General features: G+C 35.9%; 1 protein-coding gene across 1 annotated transcript; it reads right to left on the reverse strand.

The window, feature by feature from the left end:
* Nucleotides 1–1,020: 1,020 nt before the first annotated feature.
* On the reverse strand, nucleotides 1,021–14,848 carry LOC137391369 (leucine-rich repeat and WD repeat-containing protein 1-like). The gene is made up of 9 exons (XM_068077823.1): nucleotides 14,757–14,848; nucleotides 9,953–10,093; nucleotides 9,151–9,364; nucleotides 6,653–6,867; nucleotides 4,632–4,782; nucleotides 3,842–3,938; nucleotides 3,625–3,732; nucleotides 2,563–2,633; nucleotides 1,021–1,486 (listed from the first exon to the last, which is right to left on the reverse strand). The coding sequence occupies exons 2-9, from the start codon at nucleotides 10,067–10,069 to the stop codon at nucleotides 1,257–1,259; spliced, it is 1,203 nt and encodes a 400-aa protein (XP_067933924.1). The 5' UTR covers nucleotides 10,070–10,093; nucleotides 14,757–14,848; the 3' UTR covers nucleotides 1,021–1,256.
* Nucleotides 14,849–14,973: the final 125 nt, after the last annotated feature.

The raw sequence follows: 14,973 nt of genomic DNA on the forward strand, positions 1-14,973 counted from the left end.
AGTGGATTAGAAACCTCCAGTGAGAGCAACCCATGAGGAAAAAAACATCAATTGGCCTGCCAGAAAATCATTGAATGAAATGAGATCTCTACCAGACATAATCAAAACGATTGAAGTTAGTCATCATTTTCAATCATTACACTTCCATGATGTACTTAAGACAAGTCCACTCAATTGTTAACCCTCTACAACATAAAGAACAGAACATGAGTGCCAAAACACTTTCTAATAGGCTAACAGAGATATCTATAAAAGAGAACAGCTCCAAATACTCAGCCTCTTTCTCCTCTGCCTGCTGAAGCATTTTCTCTGCCTGGGAAGCCTCTTCCCTTTCTTGCCTGTGGAGCCACTTCCTTCACCACCTGCTGAGCTCTTTTCCATTGGGTCTGCAGAGCCTCCTTCCTCTGCCTTTAAAGCCTCTTTGTCCTTCATCAGCTGAGCCACTTCTTCAATACTTCAACTGCTGAGCCTCTATATTTATGGACTGTCACGACTCTCGTTTGGCTGTCAAGACTCATAGCCGTTCAGAACTGAGCAACCAACATGAACGACCGTTCGAGTAATTGTGTAACTTTTTTTGGCCATTTTAACTTTTTATTATTAAAATTTTTGTTGTAGAATTTTGTTAGTTCTGTATTTTAATTGTTTGACTTGACTTATAAGTAACTTTTACTGGTAAATATCAGTATTGCCTATAAAAGCTTAACACCTTCACTATTAACTCAACCAGTAATAATCAAATTAGTTCACACAAGCTAAACAAAAGTACACAAACTGAACATAGTCGAAATAGAATAAGATGACAAAGCAAATTCAACACTGACGTGTGTGTGGATCCGGATTAGCTTTGTATAACATAATTTCTGAATAATGAGGGTCTTCAGAGAGGTGATTAAAATATTAACCGTAACAGTCATACAGTACTGCTGATATACACGGATGCAGAGCAAACAAATGCTCTAATTTATGTCTCAAATTACTAGAAGATGCACTTCTTGAAAGAAATTCTACCGTAAAATAGTTCTGATTTGGCGTATATTTTCGACAATGCATAAAACATGCAGATGTTAATTAGCAATGTATTTATTCAAGATATGTTGTTTGGAGAACTGTGTGTAATGAATGAGATTGCAATTTAATAAAAATACTAAATAAAAGAGGCACAACTCCCAATAACATGTTATATGTATATACAATGATACACACAACATGTTATATGTATACACAAAGATATATCGTCAACAATGATAAGAATGTTACTGCTTGGTAGCAGAAGCTATGTCAGCTCGTGACCAAATGCACACTAAATTATTGTCTGTGCAAGCGATGAGATATTTCATGTCTGGACTAAGAGATGCGTGATTAATTAATGGAGGATTATCTATCTTTTTCAATCGCTTATTGATGGGATCACTCGTGTCTGGTTTAAGAGCCGGCCACAGCACGGTACATCTGGGTGTCTCCGTATCTCCGTAAGCTGACTTGTCTACGAACGGAAACAAACAGAGACAAGTAAAATAAAGTGGAAAGTAAGGAGTGATAAGTCAGTCATGTAAACAGGTTAGCAAAACTTCAAATGATCCAAAGGGCAAATCATTTTAAAATTTAATGAATCAATTTTAGAAAAAGTCAATTTTATAAAAGAGGCTTTCAGCAAAATACAGTGAAACCAGCAAAAAATTAGAGATTGCTAGATATAACCACTAGTCACCATAATCCTCCTGCTGAGTTTGAAACTGAGGAAATACTGTTAATAGACATTCAGTTGAAACCATTACTACTCGCTATACAAATTGTCTAACTTTCGTCTCGGCTTATACGGCGCTCAGATTTATTACATTGTTAACGCTGAATATCTACAGCATACTTACAGTAGGCAACTCAGTTTCTCTTGTACATACAGCATCAAGTATGTACACCATTAAGTACATATGGCATTAAGTAGGTAAGGAATTAAGTACGTACGGCATTAAGTGCATAGCATTAAGTACGTACAGCATTAAGATGTGGCCACAGGGCAACTGATCAAAGATTCTGAAGGGAGAATAGTCAACACAACTTGTTAGCATGGAATTGTCTTAAAAATCTGTATTTGTTGTTTATTCACTGAAAATAGTATTTTCAGTGAATAAACAACAAAATTAAGGTAAAAGTGAACAACTAATGTCAAAGTTAGTCGTGTTAATCATCCAACTACCAATCAAACTCACTGAAAAGCGTTACCTTCCTAGGTAATTATTATAATGACTGCTGTTTCCGGTATTAGTTTTACCGCAATCAATTTTTAATAAATGAACAACAAGAATGAACTGGCATACTGAAAGAAGAAATTGCATACTGTTTATCCAATGAGTTTCTGAGCTGATTGAAGCTGAACAGTTTAAAACCTTCCAGCAACCTTGGAAATTTACTTTGAGTGCTTTATCATGGAAACAATTGGTAATCATTGCTACACTTGATTAACTAGATTACCCAAAAGGCTTAGTATAAGACAACTGCATTATGGGAAGGGAGTCTGACACCAAGGATATGCACACAGGAAGAATTAGGATAGATGCTCACTTTTGAGAAACTCTCCTATGGAATAGAGGAGGATATTTCCCTTGTGGTCCCCTGCCACTAGCAGTCCATCTCTAAAAACAAAAAAGTGAAGCTTTTGGTTCAAGAAGAGCAGAGATGGAGGTCAAGCAATTGCATTTCCACTAGTACTACTACTAGTGGCAATGCAAGCTGACATACCACTGTATGACAATTAACCTTCATGACCTTATAATAGTATAAGGACCAAAATAGTGGTCAACAAGACCATGCAGCCTCAAAGAACAAAGTGCATAAAGCTAAACAATCAAGAATTGCTGAGCTCTAATAAGTACAATAGGCGCCCTACAACGTAAATAATTCGTTACAGGAATGTCTAAGTTATAGAGATTTTGCATTATAAGAATAGTAAAATACATGTAAATTATCTAATCTGTTCCAAGATTTTTCCAAACTCACCCCTTTAGGTATACAAAAAAGAAAAACTTGACTTTTTTAATTTGTGGGCTGCACCGTAACTATAACAATGTTAGTTGGCATCGACAACTTTTCTCCTTTTTGTGATCAATCTCACAGGTTTCATAAACCATGATTGAGGTAATTTTACAATAAGTTGATGGAGAGCGCACAGTCACACACCTTCGATGTTCATTTACAATGATTCACTTTTTTTTTAAACATCAAAAGTCTACTCTGCAAAATAAATATAACGTCCAATATAACGTTACACGCAGGTCGTTTTTTCTTTTGCAAGTGCGACGAGATAAATTACCCATCAAATCGAATTTGAGAACTTGCCCGAATTGACACTATATGTTATATGGAATTCTTTACGTAATAGGGAGCAAAAACTTCATATAAATTATTTACGTTATCTGGAATTTACTTTATAGGAGCGTCTACTGTATAACAGACTTTATGGAAGTAGACAGTCAGAAGTTGTCTTCTTTTTACATTAGTTCTTATCTTGTAGTTTCCTTACAAACAGGATAAATTTTAGAATGGATGGTTATTAAACAGAATTAAACTAGCAATAAGAGCGTAATAAAAAACCATATTAATAATCTTTCTGATTAGCATAATTACCGAGACGTTATATCTATGTAAATCTCACTAGTCTTCACCCATGGCAGAATAAGGTCTGGTTTGACATTCATGACAGGTGTCAGTTTCTTGCTGAGTATGCTCAGGCTCCTAAAATGATAGATTGATTGTTTATATAATTGTGTTTACTTCCACAACCTATTCGCAAGCATAAATTCAGAAAATCTTAGCATAAACAAGCAATTGCCCTACAGCTCACCATATAAATATCGATGCACCCTTTGAGAACTTGATAGCAACAGTTGAGTCATCTAGCAAGGAAATGCCATCACAGTAGTTGTCTGCGGTCGAAGCGACTATAGGCACAAAATTAGCATGTCAGATAGATACAGGTGTGCATGACAGGTACATGCAGATGTGAACAATGATGGTGATCTTTTGTTACCAATAGTAAGAAAAAGATCCATTCAAAATTAGCTTACATCCGTCTCAGGAAAAACATTTTTCAAGGTGGGTGCACCTTAGGTAACCATAAAAGGAACTGGCCACATGGCAACAAGATTAAATTTTTCAGAGTTCATGTATCTCAACCAAAGCAACCAAAGTTGGCAAGGAGTAGACACAGAAATCTGAGTCGAAAGACAGCTTCAATTAATTAACAAAAGTGAATAAACTGTAGTGTAAATTGTATGAGCTACTAATAAACCATCCAATAAAACATCTTCACAAATGCTGCCATCTCAAACAAGCAACTTTGTTACAAAATTTCTTGTTTTGTTTTAACAACACTTTATCAAAATATACATAATCACAAGAGTAGACAACTCCCAGTATGTTTCAACATATTAGCAGATGTAAGCTAATAACTAATTTGCCTGCTCAAGAAGGATGGAGTGGAATTATTTGGTTACAAACTCAAGAGCTCTCTACAAACCAGGAAACGCAAGCTGGCAGTCTTGAGTTTGGTTACAAACTCAAGAGCTCTCTACAAACCAGGAAACGCAAGCTGGCAGTCATGAGTTTGGTAAACTCAAGAGCTCTCTACAAACCAGGAAACGCAAGCTGGCAGTCATGAGTTTGGTCTTCCCGATCCTTACTAACATTCTTCATCTTCCATACATAGCAGCCTTTCTGCGCTGCCGATATGAGCCAGCTGTCCTTTACTATCATCTGGATGATGTCAGTTCCTGTGCAGCTAAACTATAAAATACGACAGCCATATTTAAAGTATAAGTAAACAAAATGAAGAAAACAAGGTGAACTGCGCTGTATGAGAGGTAAATAATAACATGTAAAAGTTAACAATAACATGCAAAGATTGAGCGGGAATCAGTCATAACTAGGGTTTTATAAATAAAAGCTAACCTGTAATATACAAGATCTACCCAGTTACATAGGAAAATGAGGTTATAGCACCCAATAGTAATTAAACTACAAAAAGAGCTAGATCATAATACATAAGGAGAAAACTGTATCAAACACAGCGTATTTACTGTAGCTAATGTATTCAAACACAATGTACTTATTGTAGTTAATGTGTTCAAACAAAGTGTATTCACTGTAGTTAATGCGTTCAAACACAGTGTACTTACTGTAGTTAATGTGTTCAAACACAATGTACTTACTGTAGTTAATGTGTTCAAACACAGTGTATTCACTGTAGTTAATGTGTTCAAACACAGTGTATTCACTGTAGTTAATATGTTCAAACACAGTGTACTTACTGTAGTTAATGTGTTCAAACACAGTGTACTCACTGTAGTTAATGTGTTCAAACACAGTGTACTTACTGTAGTTGATGTGATGAGTAGAATATAAGGAAATACCTCAATTGAGTTCAGAATAGAATAAAAAAATGGGAGATCAAGAAGATAAGAAAATGAAAGCGATATCACAACTTTTGCAGCACCAATAATCTAAACTGAAATTAGCTCATCTAACCCAGTTAGTGACTTAGTCTGCTCATCTAACCCAGTTAGTGACATGGTCTGTTCATCTAAACCAGTTAGTGACATGGTCTGTTCACCATGGATGAAAACAAATTACAGATAACAATTTAACTAAAGTCTCAAACTGCTAAAATATAAAGGACATACTTTGAATAATGTACACGCGCACGCACGCACACACGTACACACGCATATATACAGATGAATATACAGAGCCCAACTGTGATCAATTTTGGATGTTTAAGTACCCAGCGAAAGAGTCAAGAGAAAAGATACCTTGAAAACTGCCCCAAGCAGTCATGACTAAGTATGAAAACACAGCTAGACTTGGAGAAAATTGATTATTACATAGAATATCACTGATGAATCGAGAGAATGAAGCGAACAATGGAAATAAAGACAATGTTAGGCGTGTCCTAAAAAGAAGTTTATTATATAAATGCTTTACTCAGTTGAAGGAACAAGTTAAATCCTTCATAAATAGGGGAATGTCTAAAATTGAACAAATACGGTTCTAATCCTTTAGACTTACTGATCCTTTGAAATGTTAAAATTTCAATTAACAATTATCGTACTTTCCGGACTATCAACCGCACCCTTATATAAGTCACATCTGCTTTATTTTAAAAAAACACCGATAATAAAACAATACATAGGCCGCACCTTTGTATAGGCTGCAGAACTTAGGACGGTGATTTTTAACACGACAGCAACTTTGCTAGTTAAAACGGAACAGTGCCGAACGGCACTGTTCCGTATTAACCGACGCTTTTAACCCAGTTCCCAACGGAATAGTACCGTTAGGCACTGTTTCGTTTTTTCTTTCACCGCTAGAGGCGCACTAACCGGAGATTCCGGTTGAAGCGCCCTAGTGGTGAAAGAAAAAAGAAAAACCACAGAATGGTCGCACCCTTATATAACCCGCATGGCTCAAATCATCAAAAAAAGTAACGGCTAATAGTCCGAAAAGTAGGATATACAGGAAGGCTGAACAGCATAGTTAACGGAGCAGAAAAGCTATGTGTGAACATGTCAGTGATCTATGAGAACGAGAAATTATTATCATTGTAAACCATAAAACCAGGTGTTAATGTCTTTTATCAAATTCAAAATGTACTGACCATCTTAATTTTTTGCCAAGAAATGTCGTAGTTAGATGAGCCGGTCAATCCGGTGTCGATCAACGCGATCTTTCCGTGATCAGCGCCACAAAAGAGCCAGTTAACGTTGGCGGGGTGTGAGCGAAGACAACTGATGTAGGCCTTCTTGAACACAGGTAGGTGAGCAAACATCTTGTTCTTGGATGGATGGATTAATGTAACTCGTCCTTCAGCACCTGTTAGAGATGTCATGTCTCGATTGACATGTTGACGGAAAAAGTGAGACATACACTTATTCAACTTACAGGTCTGTATGCTAGGTTTCAGTCATTACCCCATCTTACTTCCTTCTAACTAACAGCATTCAGCCTTTTGCAAGTTATTATACCACACCAAACATTCAAGCATTTAATACAGCATTCATCAAGGAGTTCATAAACTGTATGAGGCAAGATGTTTATACTATATTGACGTTTTGGAGTATATAATGGATACCTAAACCCCACAGCCAAGTTCAATGTCCAATGTCAATACCAATCAGCCAATACGAAGTCATGACACATGTAGTTGCCATAGTCGTGACATTTTTAAAGGTTGACTTGCAACAAAATTCACATTACAGTTATTTGGTATCAAAAGATTCACCATGTCTTACTCTGTTGTGTCGTAAGTGCCAAATATGTGGAAATGTGATTACAAGCTCTTAAAAGCTCAAAAGCGAAAAGCCGCCGTAGATTGGAATCTCTTTATTTCGATGACGTAGCCATGAAATTTGGTTATTGTCTTGTCTCATATGTTCTCACGTGAATTGAAAGGCCAATAAAAAGCTCAATATAAAACTTATTGTAGTACTAGTTTATGACAAACACTTCGGGCTTTAGTGAAGATCCCGTATCAAATATAGATGCTCGCTTCTTCAGAGTTCTGTTTCGGCCTGGTCTAATCGGCAAGTCATAATCTGATCATGTGACCCAATACTTTGCAAATAATTTTTGCAGCACTTTTCGATTATCACAGGTGACCAACAGGCTCGTCATGATTATCAGGCAATGATATGTACTCCTTCGAGGAAAGATTAAAAAATTAAATGAATTTTTACGGTAAGTTATAAGATAGATATCACTGCTAAAAGTGACAGCATTACAATGACGATAAAACAGACGCGTAAGAACAATAGACATGGTTTTATTGAATGCGTGTGAAGTATATTTGTGAAAATATTTCGACGAATAAGGTTGCATGAAAGTGTAAACAGAAACCATCTCTCACAACCGCATCACATTTGAGCCGTTTTGGAAAGAGAATCCAAACTACGGCGGTCTCACGTGGCTGCGATTAACTGTTCGTTTATGAGCTTTTAAGAGCTTGTAATCACATTTCCACATATTTGGCACCTACAACACAACAGAGTAAGACATGGTGAATCTTTTGATACCAAATAACTGTAATGTGAATTTTATTGCAAGTCAACCTTTAAATATAGCATCTGTTTCTCTATTAGGAAACCTCATGTTTATCACTCCAATAACAAAGATCGTAACGAAAATATATATGCATAACTAGCTCAAGGGATCATCTACTCATCATGTCTCACATGGCTTGTACAATTCAATGAATATCTAAACATGTGTACCTACAGGAACATATGTTTAGATTAGTACATATGTAACAACATATGTACTAAACAGGAAACAAATGGTGCAAGTACGACATGAGCTGAATACTTCGAAAAATAAGACGATTAACTCTTTCACTACCGCATTAAAATCTTACCGAATGAATATTCTGCCCGAAATAATTAAAACGAATTTTTTGAAAAACCGATATACCGCTAGCATTTAAGCAATAGCTCGAGAATAAAACCAGATATCGTTTTATTGTAAAATGCATCTTATTCAAAACGAAATTATCTACAAATAAGTATAAAGTGAATCCCACTCTCGTACAATCTCCAACATTTTATTTGTGTTGAACGAACGCGGTGTGTTTTTCCTTGCAATGACGATAACGATCTGGTTTTCCCGTTGTGAAAGATAGTTAGCGATGGAACCGTTAAACCAAAATTTTTTTTTTCAGGTGCACATGATTGGCACCAAGGTTGTTTCACTGGAGACAAAATTTGATTAGTCTAGTTAATATGTGGGCTTCGTAATGAAAAAAAAGTGAAACCCTATTGATGAGCCGATATATTGTTTTACGGTTGGTACTTTTATCACTGCGAATATTTGGAAATATTTAGCCGAAAAAATTTCTATTGATAGCAAATGATTGGCAACAAGGTTGTTTCACTGGAGACAAAATTTGATTGGTCTAGCTTATGTGTGGGCTTCGTAATGAAAAGAAAAGTGAAACCCTATTGATAAGCCAATACATCGGCTTACGGTAGCGAAAGAGTTAACAATCGTTTATTAATGAGCGAAACTTGACCAAATTGTGCTATTAATCAATTTTAACACCATAGTACACCCGACTTTTAGAATGTCCCACCGAAAAATAGATAAGGTAATAATAAAACTAGCCTGCGGCAGCCAAAACATTTGTGTTGATGCCATCAGCGAACTGCACTGTGCACCAGATGACATCAAAGTACTGGTCTTCGTGTTGCAATAGTTTAGCTTTGCACTCTCCCTTGTGGGAGTCTATCAGGCATATATACGAGCCACCACAAGTCGCTACAATACCGGTCCACTTGCAGCTGTCTGACGGGTCTGGCTCAAATGCACATCTCCAGATCTGCAATGCAAGGAAACTCGAAACAATGAATCTTTAAAGTTTAAGCAAATGTCTAAACTTTAAACATTTCTGGTTTTAAATTTAAACATATTAAGTTTTATTAACTGGTTTAAACATGTTTAAACCAGTTAATATTATTAAACCAGTTAACCCAGTTATTATTGGTAGCCATTAAAATTAGTTCGAACACCTCTTATGGAGTCTAACAGGTTGTATCAGTTGGTGTCTGAACATTACAACTTTACAAACTTCAAAAAACCAAGGAGAATTACCAGACATAAATACACCCGTAACCATTTTCATGGATTGCTGTTTGTGCTATTTGTTTCAGTATTAAGCCACCATTTAATATTTATTCATTATTTTGTTTGACAAGTTTACCATCTCTTAAATATGTGAAAACAATGCCAACAAAGTCTTTCTTCTAAAAAAACACTAACAAAAGCAGTTAGCTCTCTACATATTTAATTGTATATTTATTTGAATAAATGAAATAATCTTGGTTTAGACATAAGGCAAATTTTATAAATAACACAATATTGTAGAAAGAGGATCAACCAAAGTATACTGACAAATATCCACACCAACCTTCGTTTCTCCGTCTGCAGGGTCATCATTGTGGCTGTGACATCTCATGAACTGGTGAGCCGGTTTGTATTGAAACTCAGGAAATTCATCTTTACCAAGTATTTTTGCAGCTGGCATATTAAGATGGTACTAATCTGCACGCTACAAATGTACATCATCGCTAAAACAGTATCGCTATCTGGTAGTTACAAGAAGTACTTTAGCTCAAGAAGGACACCTAACATGTCAGTCGCGTTTGAACGAATGAACAAGACTATCTTCATATGAGAAAGGCAGGAATTTAGAAAAAGCTGAACGTAAGCTTTCTATAGCATACAAGTCGACCCATAATTAGGGGTCAGGAATGCCACAAGTTTCCTTTATGTTCAGAAACATGAGAATCAAGTTGCCGATGCACGGTGATGTTGTTCGTGGTACAAATAATGAGGCTAGGGATGTGATGGACAGTACAAAGCATGAGAACCTATGATAATAAAGGTAGCTTAGAGACCAGGTTTGTGATAGGAGATACAGTGAGAATCAGACACAAGAAAAAGGGTAAGTTAGACACCAATTACGATTGAGAAGAACATATCGTTGTTGGACTTACAAAGAACTTGCATAAACTTGTGTTAGTTTTTCAGTAGCTAACACGTAGACAAAGGTGTAGCATAGATGCTCAGAAAGCAACTGGAATCAAGTGTTGTTGTCGAGTTAAAAATTGAAACCTGGTTGTAACTTTTGGCTTTGTAAGCGACCCTCAACCTTTGACGATTTTCATAGGCATTAGGTGTATGCTACTGGAGTACTTGTCTTATGCTATATATTTTCATTCGCACATTCATAGTATTTTGTGTACTTTATCGTTACTCACTGTAGACTGTGTTATTAGTTGTGATGTTTTATTGTGAGCATTGGCAGTTATCCGTCTTTTGAGACATTCACTATCTTAGGTCTCAGAGTGATATTTTGTTCATAGAGTCATGTTACGTTTTCACTTTGTATGGAAATTATTTGAACGGAAGTTACACGATATAAATATATGCACAAATTAAACAGTTTTTATGTGCCCAAAATTTCTCGTGGCAATTACAACGCTGTTTCCCGCTTGGTATTCGTCAGGCTACGATGAAAACAATCAAATGTAACCTCACAAGCGCCTAAAGTGAAACAGCAGTGTAGATGCCACACAAAATTTTAGACATAAAAAATCGCGCAGATTTAAAATACTCAACTCTTAGAAGTTGAAGTCTCCGTTTTTAACTTATTTATTTCAAGACGACATATATATCTATATATTTCTCAAAATATGTCCTTATGTATGCATTCCGGCTATAGCTATTAAAATCTTGGAACAAAGAATCCGTACCGAAGAAGATTTGATCTCAGACCCTACCGTTCATTAGTCCAATGCCCTACCCAATAGGCCACAAAGAATGAGTTGATAGCATACCAACATAAGTCGTTATATGGGAGCATATACCCAACGGCTTTGTATACCACGCAGGGTGATTGCATAAGTAAGTCAGTGTCATTAGTTAGCTTACAAAAATTTTTCCATTGGCAATCTGCCAGGCTAATAGCAAATGGCAGGCAACCTTCGTTACTTCTCATTGTTTATAAGCTGATTTTTAATACTCGGGCAACGCCTTATAGCACAGCTAGTACTTGTATATATATATATACAATCTACATTTATCTAGATATAAAGGATCTCCCAATGCTGGAGCGAAACAGCAGGCTGCCCCCATAATTTTTGGTCACACCATCTAACAAACCATTTCACAACTGATTATGCACAGTCACCGATGTACTGTAAGGATTACTCATAAGAGCAGACTAACTAGGGCTTATAAACTCTTCCATCCAACAAGTTTTTTAGCGTGACGGAACATTACTTTAAGTCTGGTTGCCACAGGGCATTTTCGTGTCACTTTTTATAAAAGAAGCAGAACTATGGGTACAACGGGTCTTAGGTTTATTAGGTAGACTGGGGCATCCCTTACCTTTTTAATGACACTCACCGGTGATACTATTGTTAAGCAGTAATAAAAATGGGCCTGCAGCAACTATCATAAACAGAAATAAATACATCACACTGTCTGCGTACTTGAATTACTATTGCCGAAATGTTTCACATTATACAGGCTGTTGTTGATGCTTGGCGAAATATCAGATATATCGGGAAAGTTTGCAACTATCAAACTATGTATCCGTGTTGCTTCGTTGATGCTATCGACCCCTACTTCACATAGTCAATGATGAACACCAAAAGAAAAATGCTGACACATGGTGATATAGTGTGAACCAGCCTTTAGTAAGGCATATTAGCTTATCAAAATGTGATATTCGATTGTAATGAATTATGCAATTCATGATAGCTAGCTGTAAGAATCAATTTAGATAGATCGTAAAGATATAAAATTTTCACTGCTACTACTAGCACTAACAGCAGCCTCCAACTGAACAATAATGGAAATAGACTAAAGACCTAACTGCTATCGATATGAGCAAATATCTACTGTATTAAAAACGACACAGATTTTGGTCTACAGATATGATTGGCTGATTTGGCGAATTGCTCACGGCGTAACAAAAAATATACTTTTATATTTCTATTCACCTTTTAATAGCTAATTATTCCCAGCATATCAACTAAAAAACCGGTAAGGCACTGAATTGCTAATTACTAAGCCAAAAAGATGCTAAAAGTGGTAAGCTACCATAGACCCCATTTTCTGCCACTGTTTGACAATAATGGTGCGTGGCATCCAGACTATAATGATACCAAAGATTATTCTTTAGCTTTGTAATGCAGTCAAATGGCTAAGTAGTAGAATGTCGGTTTAACAAACCGAAGATCAGTAGTACAAGACTCTATTTAATGATGGATAGATTTAACATTGCTGTAAAAATGTTCATGGAGCGGATTCATGTTTGCTACAGTTTGCAGAGAAAACTGACATTTTTATATACAATAGAAATTGGATTGATCGCAAATCTATTCGATTGCAAAGTTTATTCATTGCAAGCCCAATTTAAAGAACGGCTTTGAGGTTATCAAACAGTATGTTACAAATCTGCAAATTAATGGAATACAAAACAATAATAATCTATCAAATATTAAAAACAAATATATGAAAGGAAGTGACATATTCAATCAATATTTACTATAATAAGAGCTTTCCGTTCGCCTGAAGCCACACTAAGAAGGTTAGGAAAATGGTACATGTGCAGGAATCGAACCCGGAGCATCGGGTGGAAATGCAAGCACGCTATCATTACACCACTAAGTATTCACAGTGGTGTAATGATAGCGGTCACCTTAAGTATTCACAGGATAATTATCACATATTGATTACTCATGACGATTTCTCACTGTGCGCGGGACTGACTAGCATGTCAGTTTTTATAATAACTGCAGGAACTAAAATAAAAACATTAGTGTAAATTTATTTGGCATTAGCTTCTGTGCTGCGGCTTCAGGTTTCAGTCTTACTGCCGCTTTTGCTCACTTCACCTTTTGAGCTTCCAAATTCATCTTCACTGTCACCTAGCCTAAAATGTTTTCCATTTTTGAACCCATTGATATCGTCAAAATTAATTTTTTTAGAAGAGCTAGTATTACTTTTGGCCATCTTAAATAGTTTTATGTAATAGAAGACAAACTGTTAAATAAGGGCACTGCGTGAACATGCGGGCTAAGCACACAAAATAATTTTATAACACTGATGCAGATACTATTGTGTTAACCCAAGCTGAAAATTGGATGCCATAATAAAAACTTATAAACTATTCAAAAGACGTTAATAAGGTCTATATGATCCCAAATCTTTTGGGATTTGTCTTCAGGGCACCAATGATATACAGCCCCCCCATGTAGGGGGCTGTATATCATTGAGGGCACAAAAGGAGAATCATAAAATTTCTGTCCTTGAACTTTCCTCCCCTAGATCACAATTCCTTGACAAAACCAGGCTATATATAAGCATGAGTTTTTTGGAATAAGTAGTTTTGTGTGCACCAATAAATGTTTTACTACATCATAACAGTCTATACAATTTATATGCTATATGACAACCTAAGCGCATACAAATGCTGATAAGCCCTGCACTTTTGGGTGGGTTAAACTGCATGGCATCCTTTATATGAGCCCTCGCTGTCCCGTCTTCAACTTAAATAACTGCTATATTTGAAACTACTAGTCTACTTTATAAGATTTTTCAACTATAGTGAATATATTTTCATGAAGTTTAGCAGGCATTTATATATTCTATTTGCAGGACTTTTCGTATTTTGGATAATCTGATCATCCGTTCAGTTTTCTATGCATGTTCTCAAGGTAATATGACTGTAATCAAACTAAACATGGCAGTCTGTACAAATTCATATAAAGGTTTAATTTAGAAAGACTCCACAGATATTGGGTCTCTCCATATTGAACTTCATATACAAAGAGAGGGCAATGTTATTGCCTGTTTTTGTTCAATGAACTTATTTTATCACGTATAAATTAAAAAGCATCTATCGATGTAAATGTGATTCCCAAAAATTTCCTATATCTTTCTAAATATTTTGTAATCATAATCCGCATAAAACACGTGATTCTGCAACCTAAGATAGTAAATGATATATTTGTATTCGATCAACCAAGCCATTATGTTCAAGAGCGCATTTATGTTTTTCTGAAAAGAGAAAATTCACCCTTGTAGACTTTGTTTAAAACCTGTCCATGGATTATATTTCTCTATAGTGGTTCTTTGCGTAGTTTTCATATCAATAACAGAGGTATCGATTAAAAAGTTTGCTTAGAAATTAAACTTACAAAAACGTGATTTGCTGGATGGCTCACGCGAATCAAATGTTTACTAAAAAGGCTACAAAATAGCTCGCGTTTTCATAGTCTTCGCATTCCCGCCACAGATTAAACTATGTAGAAATAATATTGCTGGTAGATAAATTCAGTAGAATCCGTTACTGTATTTATAGCAACATGCACGAACTTATAGCGTGTCAAATTTTTCATCAACTTAGAATAGTGC

This window comes from Watersipora subatra, chromosome 3 (assembly GCF_963576615.1).
Source record: "Watersipora subatra chromosome 3, tzWatSuba1.1, whole genome shotgun sequence".
NCBI classification, from domain to species: domain Eukaryota; kingdom Metazoa; phylum Bryozoa; class Gymnolaemata; order Cheilostomatida; family Watersiporidae; genus Watersipora; species Watersipora subatra.

Excerpts from the sequence above, each read along its gene's own strand:
- LOC137391369 (XM_068077823.1), bottom strand. The coding sequence starts at position 10,069 with ATGCCAGCTGCAAAAATACTTGGTAAAGATGAATTTCCTGAGTTTCAA. Across the intron at positions 9,365-9,952 it reads CTGCAGACGGAGAAACGAAG|ATCTGGAGATGTGCATTTGA; the intron begins GTTGGTGTGGAT and ends CTTGCATTGCAG. Across the intron at positions 1,487-2,562 it reads CATAGGAGAGTTTCTCAAAA|ACAAGTCAGCTTACGGAGAT; the intron begins GTGAGCATCTAT and ends TTCCGTTCGTAG.